General features: G+C 39.7%; 1 protein-coding gene across 1 annotated transcript in view; it reads right to left on the bottom strand.

Annotated features, from left to right (window-relative positions):
• The window catches only part of neurl1b (neuralized E3 ubiquitin protein ligase 1B), a 28,479-nt gene extending 16,554 nt beyond the window's left edge, over positions 1-11,925 (bottom strand). Inside the window, exon 1 of the mRNA XM_035909628.2 lies at positions 11,760-11,925. Within this exon, the coding sequence (XP_035765521.1) occupies positions 11,760-11,856 (97 nt within the window). The 5' untranslated portion in view covers positions 11,857-11,925. The remainder of the gene's footprint in view (positions 1-11,759) is intronic.
• Positions 11,926-17,320: the final 5,395 nt, after the last annotated feature.

Raw genomic sequence — 17,320 nt, 5'->3', positions numbered from 1 at the left:
ATGGATGAAGTGAGTCATACCCACCTTCAATGTGAACACAACCATCTCCATCAAACACACATGGGCCAGCACAATAAGCCGCATTCATACAACAATGTTTTTCTGGTCACCTTTTTTGTTTTTGTGCACTGTTTTCTACTATGGTGCATTCACATCTGTTTCCAATGTGTCCTCCTGTCTTTTCATTAGGTCGACTCTCAACGGGCCACTGGAGTCAAGCACCTGCTTTTCAAAAAACGCAGTAAGAGTTCAACTATTGCCAAGGCCATTGTGTCAGTAAAAAGCCTCTCACGTAGATAATGAAACACTCAACGTTTAAAAAAAGAAAGAAAGAAAAGGTTTTTTGTTGTGTTTTATAAATCAAAGCAACAGTGCAGCATTTGCCTTTAATTGGAGCCATTTTAGGAGGAGTTCTTGCCATGTGCTTGGTGCCCTCACAGACTGTTTTAATTTGCGAAATCCTCAGATCATAAGACTGAATGCTGTGGTAGTTTCAAGAAGACAAAATGCTTGGTTTCACTTCTGCAATTTCACATTTCAGTAAATTAAAAACACCACTGGTAGTGAATCACTGACGAGTGGTGTAAATTGAGAAGATGATGCAGTGTAATGCAGTCGTTTGACAATCTGAGCTTTTTAAAAATGATGTTATCTGTACATAATTAAAAAAAACTAAAACCTAATTATACATATATATATATGAAGAAAGGGGTGAAAGATGACAGTTAAAGGAATGCAAATCTTGAAGGTGGGCTACACCTGGCTAAAATCCACAGCTGGAAGCAAAGAGTGGATGTCACAGTAATGTGAATAATGGTAAAGGACATAGTAACTTTGGTATGGGGGGGATTTCCTGATTCAATTTCCATTGAGGGAGTCTAAATCATGACATTATGTAACATGTCAGGCTCTAGCTTTAAATGACCTCTGCTACTCTGACAATGGAAGCAGAAGCAAGGCGGCACTGAGAGAAAAACAAAATCAAATGTTATTCAGCATTTTAGATGCACAAAAATTTGCTACATCTTACTAAATTTTAATTTCTGGTAGTGAAACATGAAGCTGTGTCATGGCTCCACTAACATGTTGTTTCAGGCCTCACTGTCAGTGGGAGGCTTGCTAAAAATGTCCTTTCAATGCATTTAACCAGATGCACAGACAGTCTTCTTCCTCCATCTGTTCTATTGTCTCGATGTTCTCTGGGATGAGGAGCGGATGCACCACCAGAGGAGATGCAGGAAATACTCTTGGCCGAGAACTTCTTCTAGCCTCTCGCACACTGTCTTCAGATTCAGGTGTGGCTCAAGATGGTGGTCGAATTAAGGTATTGCCTAATGCGAAATTCATACCCTTACAAAACATTTCCATTACGGTATAAGTTGGAGAAGTCTTCAAAAGCACACACACTGTGTTGCGTAGACATATAATCTTAATGTGTTCCTTATGCATTCATCTTTTAATCTACTAGACTGTAGCTTGTTTGATGTAGTGGAAAACTACAGTTGTCAGAGGGCTCATCGGATCTGGTCTCCAATCTAAAGAGGAATAGGAAGGCTTATTGATGCCTGGGTCAAGTTCTTTGTCATCTTTAACATGACTCCACACAAACAGCCACATGCTCGCTCCTCACAGTCTGTCAGGCATGCTCCAGAAAGAGATGTTTTTGTTGAGCACTAAAATTTACGAGCTAAAGCCATATATTTTTAATCATTGTTGAAGAACGGTGAGAAATAAAACGGGATCTCGTAAAGATTAAAAGTAAATAATGCCCCAATAAACAGAGGTCTGTGTAAATATGTGCGTTTATAACCAACCCGGTCTCAGGGCAGCGTAAATATATTTTTAAAGGATCATATTTTGAAAGGCTGGGTAGATGTTGTCAACCCGCAGCCTTCCACTGCTGCACCGCAGTTGTGTAAAGTCCCGTGCCATATTCACATTAATCCTGTGAGGGCTACAAAAGTGAGGCAGTGAATTCTTGTGGTCTGTATTAAACAACAAAGCTATATTTAAGAAAATTCCAATTAAGCCTCTTAACATCATTAGAGTTTATGACATCGTTCAAAAGCAAACTACCTCCCAAGCAATTTAAGGCTTGTCAGAATTTGCCTTCCGGGTCCCAAATTCGAACCTCTAAATTGATTCACTCTCAAATATTCAGCTGAAAAGAATTCACAATCTCATTAGAGAAACTCAAGTGGTTTGAGGGGAACTAAACTGCTGAGCAGCCAAGTTTAGGGACTTTTCAGCTACAACCATTTTGCCATTTTAATCCATTCCTTTATGTAGTTTCCCTTTCATGTGTTGATCATGTAATATAATGTCTCGCTAAAGCCGGAGCAGCATTTTATTAAAGTTAATGTTCCTGAAAAGTGGAGTGTTCAGTTTGTGAAGCATTGAAGTGCGCTGGTAAGCTTTAAATGACATGACAGAATAATGTGGAATTTATAGGAGACATACAGGCTCGTGTGTTACAGTTAGAGATGGATATTTCCTTTCATTTGTTTGCACATCGCTCCCCCAGTAACCTTGACCACAAAGGGCTCGATGACCGAGGGCAGACCCTGAGGTTATGACACAAAATACTTTTGCTATTATTACCATGTCGGTCACAGTGTACATGAGATCTAAGCCCAGGTTCAGCAACAAACCTGGCTAAGCTCTCAGTTCGAGAAAAATAGTTTCTATGAAGTCAAAAACAAAACAAAAGACACAGGAACAACAGCCAGCAGCCGTCAAACCCAATTCTGAAAATGGTGGGATACTGGGTAAGACGCAAATAAAAACAGAATGCAATGATCTGCAAACCTCATAAACTCGCAATTTATTCATAACAGAAAATAGAAAAGATATCAAATGTTAAAACTGATAAAAAGATGAAGGGGCTAAGGTTGTGGACATGAGGGCGACCAGAGCACCAGTGACCCCTATATCCATCCATGGAGTCTCTACAAGAAGGGCCAAAGCTGTCTCGACTTTCTGAGACGACTGAGGTCCTTTGCCATCTGCTCAGGATTTCTTGTGGTGTCCAGTGCCATCCTATGTGCTTTGGTGCGCTGGGGCAGCAGATTGACAGTAGCGCATATCAACAGACTCAATAAACTGATCTGCAAGGCCAGTAACGTTGTGGCTGTGAAGTCTGACTCTCTGGTAGAGGTTACTGGAACATCTCACGCTGGACAGCCACAGGAGGACATTCACTAGAAGCTACGTCCAACCTGTGGCTGGACTATTTTCACTTACATTATCTTGTTTATACTGTTGTACATTGTATTGTTTAACTTTGGAATATCTAATCTAAAACTATGCTTTGAGTGCCTTAGTTTGACTTATGAGTCTACATTTTCTATTTTTTGTGTTTAAATTTTTATGCCTGCAACAAAACAATTTACCCCCTGTGGGATTAACAAACTGCTATGAGTCGGATTTCATTTTAAGAAAAATAAGAAAAATTTCAGGTCTGGTAGAATCTGATGCCAGCAACACATCTCAGAAAACTTGGGACAAGGCAACGAAAGGCTGTAAAAGTAAGTGGTACTAAAAACAAACAGCTGGAGAGCATTTTTACAACTAATTAGGTTAATTGGCAACAGGTCAGTGACACAATTAGGTATGAAAAAGAGTGATAGTGAGGCAGATGTGCAGATGTTCACCAATTTGCAAAGAACAAAATGTCCAACAGTTTCAGAATAATGTCCCAGAACATAAAATTGCAAAGAATATCTCATCGTGTATTGTCAAATATCTTCAAAAGATTCAGAAAATCTGGAGAAATCTCTGTGCGGAATGGACAAGGCTGAAAATCGGTACTGGGTGCCCGTGATCTTCGGGACCTCAGATGGCACTGCATTGAAAAGAGGGATGAAAGCACTCCGTCGTGGAAATCACTGCCTGGGTTCAAGAGCACTTCCAGAAGACACTGCCTGTGAACCCAGTTTTCCAGGTAATGCAAAGAAATACATACGAAGCCGTACGTAAACGAAGTTAAAATGGACTGAGGCAAACTGGAAAACCGATCTGTGGTTAGAAGACTCGAATTTGAAATTGTTGTTATCAGTGCTCAGTTCAAATGCCAGTATCTCTGCTTTAAAGGAAAACCAGTGCCTATGGAATTGGTAGCTGGCACATCTGGAAAGGCACCATCAATGCTGAAAGGCACAAGTACAAGTCATAGAGCAACATATGCTTCCATCTTTTTCAGGGAAGACCTTACATATTTCAGCAAGACAATGCCAAACCTCACATTGCCCCTATTACAACAGCATGACTTTGTAGTAGAAGAGTCCGGGTACTGAAGTGGCCTGCCAACAGTCCAGACCATTTGACCCATCATGAAACAAAAAATACGACCAACAAGACCCAGGAGCAGCGAGCAGCTAGAATCCTATGTTAGACAAGAATGGGACAACATTCCTCTCACAAAAGTCGAGCAGCTGATCTCCTCACTTCCCAGATGACAGACAGTTATTAAAAGAAGAGGAGATCCTATACAGTTGTAAACATGGCCCTCTCCCAACTTGTTTGAGACATATTGCTGCCATCAATAGAAAATGACCTTGTTGTTTTCTTAAAATAGTAACTGTTCTAAGTTTAAACATTTTATAAGTGTTTTATTGTGAATTTTAAAAGTGGGCTTATGTTTTTTTTCCTTGGAAATCACTGCATTCTTTTTTATTGACATTTGGCACTGCATCTCAGCTTACTGGAATTGCGTTTCTTTGACCATTAAGGTCCACCTGATTTGTCTCACAGTCCAAAAGGAGAGGGGCATATGGAGGAGCAGACAGCTACTGCATTACATAAATGCATATTTCCATTCAGCACTCATCTCTTTCCATTGCTCTGCAGTTTGTAGCCAGAGACAGTATGACAGACATAAGCTGCATGTAGGGTAACCTCCCTGTAACTCTAGCTTTCCTGTTTTTCTACTAGTTGCCCCTTCTCTGGCCCTCTCTTGGGGGTTAGGAGTGATACGCAGGCTGTTCTGCTGAAAATTTCCCATACAAGGCAGAAAAAAATACAGTGTTCTGCACATGTCAAAAGTCGTAGAAGCTACTTTGTTGCTCCGGTCAATGCCTAATTTATCGGCGCCTGAGCTTTAAATGTTATCAAAATAGTAAAACTCCCTCTGGGTTCACCTTATGGCTGATGATAGATGCCTATTATTTTTGTGATTTCACCACAGTTTGTGTATTCTAACCACCTCCCAAAAAAAATTATCCCCGATCAAAAACATCTGAGCAAACTAAAACAGAGGCTCTAACACAAAGCAGTTTTTGTTCTCCACTGGACTGTGCACCATAAAGGACATATAAATGAAACTCCAGGGGGCACATAAGTCAGGCCTCTCCTTCCCTAGTTCTGGGTGCATGAGTCACTCGTGTCAACTGTCATAAAAGAAATTCAAGCCACGAGCAGCACCAGAGGTTCAGTAATAACGTGCTGTTCTTTTTGGTATCTAGGCCAGTTTGAAGGCCCGCAGCTCTGCTCACTGACCCTGAAATGAAGAGGCCAGAGTTTGTCGTATAACACATATCATGCCAACTAGCACATCTTTACTTTAACGGTAAAGTTTAATTAGCAAATTTAATATCATTAACATGTTTAGTGGATGGCAGCATCAAGCAGAGAGCTCTGGTGAGGAAAAATGGAAACCAGTGCCAAAAATTGCAGTTCCTGAAATTGCCACTTGAGGCTTACTCCAAAACTGAGTCAAAGGATAAATAAACATGCTTACAGTTACAAAACCAAAGCATGATTTAAAGGAATCATCTGATAAGATGAACAGAGAGTCAAATTTTATTTTCATTTTACTTGTATGTTACTTATCTAGCACATCTCTATGTCTATGTGAGGCTAATGCTATCAGGCTAATGCTTTTGCTAGCATTAAAGAGCAAATAACTTAGAAGTCCACATTCCTGTCCAAATATGGTCACATTTGGCCCTATAACACCAAAATATTGACAGTCTTCAAATGACTAATAATAAAGTCTTCAAACTACGACATTGCAACCATTTGGTCACATTGCAGTTGCTGTGTTTAACGTCTATATACAGTCCATGACAAGTCTTTGTTTAAAGTCCATTAGAAAATCACATCATTCTGCTTTCAATAAAATAACATTTTTAGCACATTTTTATATATTTTACCTGTAATCTTAGCAGCCCATTTTGCTTCCTTTCCTGCTGCTATGTCCTTGTCTTTTGCCCTATTGCCTCGTTGCATGTTTTTTCCCCCCACTATTTTAAAACAAAGCAGCAACATGTAGTCAGAGAAACATCTTGAGCTGAGGCATGCCCCCTGCCTCGCTGCTGACTCGGGTGGGTGTAGCTAATTACAGAGCAGGTCCTGTATTGTCCAGGTCTCCAGGGAAACAGCTTTCATCCATCCCTAGTTCCCATGGTGCAGCTTGAAGCTGAGGTGTGCGTACTGACTCTTCTGCTAGCGACCATGCTGTTTGGGACGGATGCACTTCACTGAGCACATTTAGGCTGTTTTCTTTCCTGCTGCTTGAGATATAGCTTCAAGATCAACGAGTGAGATGCACAGCATAACAGATCAGTGATGGTGAGTCCATAAAAAATGATCAAATCAGTCACTAAATGACACAAAAATCATGGCACCCCTCTTGTTCTGTGATTCAGGTGTTTATACAGAGGTTTCTCTTACAACTATATATTTGATACTCTACAAACAGAGAGAATGTTTCAGGAAATATGAAAACAGAATCGGGTATCTGCATCTTATCACTGTCTCTCCAGACAAAGCAGAAGAAAAATAAACGATGTATGTGGTGAAACATTGCTCCTCGACAGATTTGCAAAACTGTGACTGTAGTTCAAACATGACGCTAAGACAAATGGGCAGCCAAAGTTTTCCTGCGATTCAGATCATCTTGTTTTGGCTGACCCAATCAGACTTCAATGCCAAAATAAACACCTTTCTCACATAGAAGTGCAAGAATGATTATTTTTTTGTGAGAATTACTTTTTTGTTTGTTTCTAATTGCAAAATAAGACAGATGAATGATGAACTTTCTAAACTTCAGAGTGAAAGCAAAGGACCGCTTTGATTTATTCAAAGTAAACTCATGGTTTTGAACAAAAATATTTGGAGAAACTGATGAAATCTTTATATACACAATTTAGCTACTCATATCTTGTGTTTTTGTAGATTTCATGAGTAACGTGTGGATTTTTTTTCCCCCCCTGTACAAAATATTTTCGATTTTCTTTTCTCTAAATCATATAAAGGTGGCCAGCATCTGACATTCAAATGTAGCTGTTAATTCAACTGTCATCAAAATCTAGCAAAGCTGGAATGTGCTGAACTGGACACTAGCTGCTATCCGCAGGCCCAACTCCAAAGACAAACTGCATGTCAGACATCAAAGACGACTGCCGAGGAAAGGCACGCACCAGCGGGAACTCTGTAAGAGGATATCATGTCCAGGACCTTGTGAGATGTTACAATGTACAGTATGCAGTTAAAATGTTCAGGTAAACAACAGGGCCCAGTAACAGGTAAAGACTGCAGCTCTGGAATTTGTTCTTATTTTATCCAGGAGAGGAAAGACGAAGCTGTGGGTGCCAGAAAACCCCAATGCGTAAACTCTTATTTGAAGCAGGAAAACCGAGTCAATTTCACAGACGCTCTGTTCACCTATAACACTTCTACAGTGCTGAGTGCTTCCGCCCATCTGTTCCCCTTTTCCTGTTCTCCCTCTGCAGCCAATGGGTCAATCACCAGCCACACCCTTTATCGTAACCCCCCTCCCCTTCTAGCATCATTTGGTGGGCTTTTTTGGACTTGTTATTTTTCTTATCTCTCCTTAAAGCAACCCTTCTTTCCTTTCCTACTCCCTGACCCTCTTTTTCTCTCCCTCGCTCTCTCTTCATGACATCGTTCATGTGACACGTGTGGGAAACTTCTGCAGGGCCCCTGCTTCAGACAGGACACTGATATACTGAGAGTGCTGGATGACAGGGCTATTTTTGGAGCTTGTAAATATGAGAACTTCCTTTCCTAAAGTATATCTAATATCCCAGGGGATTAGCAACAACAAGAGACATAATTACTGTGTGTCTGTTATCAATTAGAGCGCAGCTTCTTCTGCTTTTCTCTATGTTTTATTGATAAGACAGAGCTCCACAGTACCAGCCCTTTTCCAAGGCTAGCCTACAAGTTGCACAACAAAATCCTTTTGTCTGTATGATAGCATTTTCAGGCACTTCCACGTATTATGCAGTGTTACACTTAGGTCATAGAGAGACGTAAAGTCCATCATCACAGGGTGAAAGTGAGGCTCAAGTCCTGTTGATGTTTTTGTGACTGCCAAGACTCATCCATGAGACATTACACCACAGTGCACCAACAACAAATGCATACTTCAGGGTGAAAGGCAGGATTATAGGTTGTTGGTGGGCAGACAGCTGTGGACATCGAGGACAAGCGATCCTTATTATAGGTTTTTTTTTAAGTCTGCTTGGACTCCGCCTCGACGAAGTATGCATCCATGTTGGTGCATTGTTGTGTAGCGCTTTGCAAAAAAAGCAGATCTATGATGTTTTTCTCCTTTCTGCAGCTCTCACAATCCAAGTTTAGACTCAATCATTTTTTTACGTTTTGCCAACACCTTGACTCATGAGCGTGCAAGTATAAATGCAAACCCCTTCTACAGTGTAGGCCCTTTAACGCAGTACTTGAAATTAGGCTTTCACCCCAAGATTTATGGAGCCATCCCAGCACACGGTTCAGAAGGCAGCCAAACCTTCTCCCCTGTTTGGAAGTGAAGAGACAAGACAAGGAGCAAAATAAAGTGGAAAGATAATTGAATTTGACCTTTGGAGGAGGAAGCTGAGGCTGCGATAAGGGAGATCTGGGGTTCGTTGCCAGTGTTTTAACAGAAAACAGACCACACAGCATGAGAGCCGGGAACTGCTCTGAACAGCCGCAAACGGATTAGCTCTAACCAACTGACTGGACCTATTTATAAAATTGAAATCAGTATTAAAAATGTATGGCGACTGCTTACAGCGTGATTTCCCATCAATGAAGATGATTAATAGGTGATATATATGCACCGAATATTACTGCCGAAATGATAATGCCTTTCATATTCTTTCTTCTTTTGCCTCTCTCTGTCACAGGCGCACGCACAGCCGAGCGGTCATAAATAACGTCAGTGCTGCTTAATGTTTAACTGAATCCCTCTTTGCCACCCAAGAGCTTTGTTATGAATGAGGGAAATGAACAAGTTCACACAAAGGACATTCTTATTTTGATATTCATATAAAATGCAGGCAATCTGTAAAACATACAGCATGCAACCTAAACATGCATGAGATCTGAAGACAACAAATCAAATTCTGCTCTTTTTTTTCTACAACCACTTCTCTCCTCCGCCTCATTGTAATTTGAAACACCAGCCTGGCCGATGCTATCAGGTCTTCTGCTGATTTAAATGCTTTAAAAGTACTATAAAGAGTCCTATAAAGAGAAACCCTCTTGTTCTGTGAAGCTTTTAAATATAGAAAAAACCCAATGAGCGGTCACTAGACAGTCACATTTGTTGCCTGAGGCAAAAAGACATAAGGATCTACTTGCACTACATTACAGAATAAGCATGCAGCTGTTTCATAGAATGAACAATGGATGCTTAAATAGAAACAAGTGTTTCTGTCCAGTGCTGCGACTTAATCCAGGGAAAGACTCTGATGAAAGATGTAGTTCAGCTTGTCCACAACAGTCCAATGAAGTCATACTTCCACTTGCCAGTTCAATCCTGAAGTGCTGATCCCTCTAATAGGGTCCCTCCATAGAGCGATATCGATATGATACAATGGCACCACCTAGCGGCGTATATGCGCATTTCTAAAACGCATTCCTCTGCGATCATAGCAAGTACAGAATGTTTATATGTACGTGATTAAAGTGAAAAAAGATGCCAATGTCTATTGAAAATAAAATAAATAAAAAATCTGTATAGATGTATAGAGGCATAAATAAATACAGGAAAAAGGAAGAAACAATAGTGGGACCAAAAATTTGAAAACACAGTCAGTTTGTATATTTTCCTTGCTTCGAGATTACATTAGTTCTCCACCAGTCACTTCCTTGTCTGTTCTCACAAGCTTTTTTGTGTGTTTCTCATCAGCCCCTCGGGGGTGTTGGGGAAGCTATGAAGTGGCCTCTTTTAACCTCTCTCAGCCCACATGGACCTCAATATAGCAACAATATGAGCAACAGGCATTTCCTGTCTGTCTGAAAAAGCAAATACAGAAGTTTGGTTTGATTAGGGTGTGGGGGAAAACGGCTAAGACACTGGAGAAGGGTTTCAGCTACAAAATGTGTTGGGTTTTTTTTTTTGTTTTATGTGAAAGTACAAAGTTTAATGTTAAAAGTATATGAAAAAGAGCCAGAAAACATGACTGGAATTCATATTATTGTGGGACAATTGCGTGTGGTGCTATGAATAACCCTGCATTCATTAAGGCTCCATTGTAAGGTGGTTTATACATTCACCTAACACGTGAAACATTCCTAGTACGATCCCAATAGGAGACACAAATGGTTGTGTCAGGAAGGTCATGTGGTCTAAAGACCTGCCAAATCAAAACATGCTGGTGAACAGAGGTGTGTCCAAAAGAGAGGCGTGGGGAGGACCAGTGCCACCTAACCCATAACTGATGCCCCCCACTAAAGATATGATATATGAACTAAAGCACTACTTATATCTAAAGTACTGCTATTATATCTTACAATTAAACACCATTAGATGAGCACATGGATAGGGCCAGTAGGGATGTAACTGAGTACATTTATTCAGGTTGAATATTCTTCTACTTTAACTAAGTAGTTCCATGTTATTCTGCTTTCTGCTTTTACTCCAATATATTTCAGATGCAGTTTTTCCTCTTTGTACTCAATATTATTTAGTTTAACACTTTAGTTGCCTATTATTTTGTAAATTAATTGTATTATTATAGCTAAAGCTACAACAATTATATAATAACAGCAATAATAATGATCCAGTTATATCATGAATAAGATTATGAAAAGTGTCATTCAACATAAGGAGTACTAGTTTTTAGGCCCACCTAAAAACTCTAATCAAAATTCAAGAGAAAGTGATACATTTCCTTGAAATTTTTGTTGAATATACAGATAAAACAGCAGGTTTTTGAATGAAAATTCTTAATGCTATCCAGTCATACACAAACAGATAAGGCCAACGTGTGACCCACCTGCCACTGGGACACAAACTTCATTATGGTTCTGTAAATTTAGGTCAGAGTACTATCACAACCTTACTTCCTCCTATTATCGGTTTAAATTTACTTTTTTATATAAATAAATGTATATAAATATGCAACTGTTCAAACTTGTGAGTAACTTCAAACTGAATTTCTGTTACTACTGTTGCCCACCTGCAGTACCCTCACAACACACCAGGGGCCACTGGCCCACACTTTGGCAGTACTAATAATAATCATCACATTGTCACATAATAACCACTTTGTCCTGGTTCTGTAACAAGAACCAGAGCCACAGATGAGTCTGTAAGTCATGTCTTTTTAAGCCAGTTTCTACACCAAATTCCTTTGCAGCACCTCTGCTGTGCTCTTGAGCTCCCCTGTGACACCCCATTCCAAAAATCCTGAAAGATGTTTTTTGTTTGTTTGTTTGTTTGTTTGTTTAACTAAGATTTAACAGATTGAAATGATACACACAGAGAAATAAAGTGTAAAGCTTACCCTCTGTGCTGCAGCTCAGCTTCTTTTCTCTGCTGGAGAGGGGCAAACCAAGCAAGCCAGAGGGAATGCTCAAGTTTGAAGAGTGGTTATTTCCCATGTTGTCTCCCCCAGAAAACAACACTTCACATTTATCACTACAGAGCTTCTCTTGTCGTGTACAGTCTCTGCAGACTGGCGGGATAGTGAAAGTCTGCTTCTTTTATTGCTAAAACCATCCCGCCAGAAATTTGAAGGGAGTAAACACAGCCACGTGGCTTTAGCTGTCTCTTTATTTGGTCCAATAAAATCCCAGCCGGGAAGGGAAGGACGTTAGCACGTGCGGAAGGTGTGTGAGTATGCGCGCGCGGACCGTTAGCAATACACATGTGGTGGGGAGGCTTTTTTTTCTTCTTCTATTTTTTTTTTCTTTTGCAGCCCAAACGGCAGTTTCTAAAAGAAGGAAGTGGGCGTGCGCAGTAACCCCGACCTTGAAAGGTGGGCGCGAGACAGTGTTAATGTTTGGAGGGAAAATTATTTGTTTTCAAAAGCAGCTCTGCCAAAGGGAAAATAATGGAAAACTAGATTCATTTATAACATGTTAGAAGTGTTCTAGTTCGGCTGGTTTTGCTATGATACTGGACTTCAAGTTTGTTTAATCCTTTGTTAAACACAGCTGCCATGGTGAGGGATTTTTAAATATGTAAAAGTAGAATAAATGAGAAGTAAATGCTAAAATTTGAGCTTAATTGTCAATGTTGTCAGTAACTCCTGCCAAGGTAAAGAAGGCCTAGTAAGTAGGTAGAGGCTACAAGGACCCCAGCAGCATTTATCGTCAAACCTGAAAGCCATGTATTTCTAGCTCATGGGTTTCTGTTAGCAAAGCAAACTGTGCTAAAGTAAAAAGTGCTATATAAGAACAAGTCCATTTACAATTTACTTTTTTCATCAATAAATCAGTGAGCAGATAGTCAATACATTATTTTTTCCATCAAACTTTGTTTATATATCATACGAACAAGCTGCTGAGCTCCAGTAATGTCACTGCTGACCTCTCAGTTTGAAGAACACCAGCTGACCTACTTCTTCTCCAAAGAGTCCTTACATAGTTTGAAGTTGTGCTTTGGCCTGGTGTCCTGCTATGGAAATAAACTGGGTCCTATCAAGCGACAGACACATGGTATGACACTGTGCCGCGAAATGGACTGACTGCCTTCTGTTGTGTATCATTCTGCATCCTGTTATTGTTTTGCCAGTGTGTTTTTCTTTTCTTTCTATTAGGGGAAGTTCACTGACATCTGGGTGAGGTCATCTGTGTGAAGTTGTGGGTCTAAATAAGTGGGGCTCTATTTGGCCCAAACTTCCTTGTTCCTATCTTAACTGTTTCCTTTTTTTTTTTTTTTGCTGGTTTTATATTGCTTTTGTTTTTATAATATATAGTATTTTATTAGAGTTAAAAATGATTTTAAATTATTTTTGTTAAACTGTTAGCAACACAGAAAATGATGACTCTACATCAGGGTGGTAAAGCACAAGGCCAGAATAGACCCAGCATAGACAGCTTTGGAAAACGTGAATGAGTGCACAGATGTTTTACCTTTAACTGTTTTTCCATAGGTTTTACAGCTTTTTCCTAATGAGAACGATCTTGTCATTCATACTACACCAAAGTACCTAATAGATAAACAACAGTTTACTTATTTGCTATAGCAGTATTTATCTAGCCTGTAGAAAAACTGAAAAGTACTATTAAAACTAATTTTTTATATAATAAAGAGGAATAAATGTGTAATTAAACAACTTTACACTGACAGAAAGAGGATTTTTGCTGGTTTGGCCCACTTAAGATTAAAGTGGGCTGTATGTGGCTCACAATGTAACATTACACCCCTGAGGTTACTGAAAAACATCAAAAACTTAGCTTTGCCTTTCTGCCTTTCAATTCAGTTCAGTTCAATTCAATCCAATTCAGTGTTATTTATAATGCCCCATCACAACTGCAGTAGCCTCAAGGCGCTTTATATTGTAAGGTAACGTTCCTAGAATAATACAGAGAAAACCCCAACAATTAGACAATCCCCTAAAGTGTGAGAGTGGTAAAGAAAAACTTTCCTTTAACAGGAAGAAATCTCCCGCAGAACCAGGCTCGTGGAGGGGCAGCTATCTGCCGTATCTGGTTGGTAGTGAGGGCAGGAAGACGGGACAAAATCTATCAATAAGGTAGGGTTATCTCTTGAGTTAGACTTCCAAGGACTTATGAATCTGCCAGCTGTTCCACATCTCATGTGGCAAATATCATTTCTCAAACTAAAGATTCTGATATATTTTTCCTATTAATCAGTTTTCCACCAGACTCTCTGATATTTTTTTCTATTGTAGTTAAGCAAAGATTTCTCCGTTCTATTTCCCGTTATAAAGTATTATACATCACTCTGTTATATCTTTATATTTTGGTAGATTTTTGTATTGGGTTGCCTATAGTAATACTTATAACATACTGATAACTTGCTAAACTTGCCATTAGGACATAGGAGGGATTCCTACTAAAAGTGTATACATGTGTAAATGATACCAATTATAAATAATCCATGTTTTCAAAATTCCTAATCAATTTGGTGGGTTTTTTATTTAGAAAATGCTACTATTCCAAACATTGGAATAGTAGCATTTATTTAATCTTCTGTGTTGTTACCTTTTCCTATTTTAACCTTAAGATATCAATGTTTCATTTCTAGTTGATCATTAACTCTACCCAATACAGATTGCTGAAGTGGTCACATTGCCCTTCATCAGCAGTCTTATAGCACAGTTACTCATTAACTGCTCAAAAGTCTACAGTTTGAACGGAAATGTCTTGAGTTGGACCTATAGCAGTTCAGTCTGTCTCTTGCTTTTTCCAGCTTATTCAGCACTTTCTGTCTATGGGACTCATGGGTATTTTCCGAATTTTAATTTCAATTTGAATAATAAAAGTAAAAATTTAAAAAATTGCATAATGACAATGATGTCATGTTAGTGTGAATCCCCAGGTTAGACTCATGAATGCCGTATCTGTGTTAGACAGTGGGTTATTGATTTTCTATGCCCACACTGATCATTTTAAAACCTCTGTGGTCCCTTGGAAACCTCAGCCTTTCAGAGCATGTGGGATGATTAAGTCAAAATGAAATATGACTTTTATGCTGAAGGCAAAAACTCGTACGCTTCTACTTTCTGTTTAGTCCAGTTACAGGTTGCGTGTCTTAGTGGTGAAACACGCAGTGTTTTCCTCAAGATGGCGCTCACACCCAATGAGCACGCACTCAGTGAGAATCAAAACTCCTTTTGAGTATCCTTTCATTTCATTTGTGTGACAAGCCCCTCTGCATCTTCTCTGGACTTGTGTTTTAACATTTTTTTGTCCACTTCCTGTCAACTATCACAGACTAATTCCTGAATACACAAATTCACGAACGTCGTTGAACAGACAATCCCACCGATGACAAAAGACAGCTTTTAACAGGTCATCAGTGAATAAGAGGACATGTTAATACAACGCAAAGATCATGTGTCCATCTGCAACCACTTTCAAACATGCTCGTGTGATGTGGGAACACATGATTGAAAAAAATAAGCTTAACAATGACTGGAAAGCATAACTGTAACTGCAAATAATGTATAGGAAGAAAGCTGATATTTGGATTTAGAGGAATTGCTGTACTGCTCCTACACAATACCGTCACACACAGGTTGCCTTTAAAGTTGGGATGCTTCTTGTTGTGTCTGAACTTTTAGGTTGCTCATTAAAAGACTAAGATCAACTGTTAGGACAAAGCTGAACACATTTTGACCCGTTTACAGCACTCTGTATGACCTCACATGAAGTATTGTCACTTGACTTGGAACTGAAAATCAGTTTCTTATTCCTCCAGCAAACTGCATCATCATGTGGGACCTTCTACAGCTTTTGTATGCATGAGAGGGCCGGGGTTTAGATTCAGTGAGTACCATATTCTGCCCAAATGCTCAAAGCTTTATTTATCTTTCCAATACTTGCACACGTTTTTAAGCAAAGACTTGTTTTCATCAGATTTCTCATTGTTCGCAAATGTGTAAAGACTCAAAAGGTCTCAAAATTCTCTTAAGTCTCATCTGAAATATGGGCATACTTTTAACAGGCAAACACATCTGCGTGCACCTCTGAGATCCTTATCTACACCTACATGTTCTTTGGGTGTGACATCATCCACCCAGAGTGCAGTCAGCGTAGAAGACAGGATGCCGAGCATTCCTTGAATAACCAACACAGGATCTCATTTCTGCTTGTGAACACAGACCTGACGACGCTTCAGTGAGTGGAAAAATACAGCCTCTGTTCAGTGCCTGTGGGGTGAATGAGGGTGGAATGATGGGTGCCTTCCTCCTGCCTGCGTTTGATGAGTTTTTGTGCTAATAAGTGCTTAAAAGTTGGCAGATATGCAGATTTGGTTTTCTTTATTTATTTTTCTGGACGGGGGGACTTTATAAATGAGGCAATGTTTTGACCCTCGTTTATTCCATATAATTGTTTTATTATAATAAAAAATCCTGCATACATCTTTTACTTCTCTTATCTGACATTCTAGGAGGGTCAGTTAAAGGAAGGGGAGTCCTGCTGACTTCAGTGCAGCTATACATAATGTCCTTAAATTCTTTAAGTTAGTGTTTGGTTATCATGCCAGGAATCTGACCTTATCTCCTCTCCTGTCACGCAACAGCCGCTTGTCTGGCCTCTATGATGTGGAATGTCACGGATGCTGGAAGTTTAAAAAAGCATAGCAGCTTTTACAACATAAATCACCCTCTTGCTGGGTCTTTCTGTCCATTAAGTGACTTTTGAAGCAGTTTCTTTTTTTTTTCTTCAGTTTGGCACATTGGCCTCTTTTATGCGGCCTTTCCTCGACAGTGTCTCGGTAAAAGATTTGACCCAGCAGATGGGGCCTGTGGCCGCTGACGTAAAGATTAGAGCAAGGCATTACAATGCCTCAGACACAGGATGTTTCAGAGGCCGCCCCGTCATAGTCGCAATCCTCTTACTGATTTACTGCAGGTGCATACTATGCAGTGACATCAATGTGTGGAGTAAATCTTCTCACTCGGGATTTTGTGAGCGTGCCGGCTGTTACAAAGACACACTCGGGAAATCCAGTTTAAAGGTGTGATGAAGAGTGAGAAGTGTAATTACTGTGTAATTACAGACTCCTGACACACTAAAAGTCACTTCTAAAGATGTGAGTAAGGTTGTGGTTTCCAGTATCTTCACTCTGTGGCATGTCTGTGTCCCCAAACATGAAAAATGGTGATTAGATTAATAATATTATTTTTGTCATAGCAGTTTGAAAAGTTCAGGTATTTGATTGGTCTTAATACATGTATTTACTTCCTTTTAACACAAGTTACAATGTACTCTACAAAGCACTAAAAAACAGCAGGGTAGCTGGTGGACTCCAAAGAGAAGTGCTCTAATGGATATCTCAAAGTCCCCCTAATATTCCAGCATTTCTCTGTTCCTCCTTTTGCTCTTGGGCTTCCTCTGTGGTCACCTTCTCTTCAACAAAGCACGTCAC

Source organism: Neolamprologus brichardi, chromosome 2, assembly GCF_056152115.1.
Source record: "Neolamprologus brichardi isolate AB-2024 chromosome 2, ASM5615211v1, whole genome shotgun sequence".
In the NCBI taxonomy this organism is placed as follows: Eukaryota; Metazoa; Chordata; class Actinopteri; order Cichliformes; family Cichlidae; genus Neolamprologus; species Neolamprologus brichardi.
The sequence above is the reverse complement of the archived record's forward strand: the minus strand, read 5'-3'. Positions and strand labels throughout refer to the sequence as shown.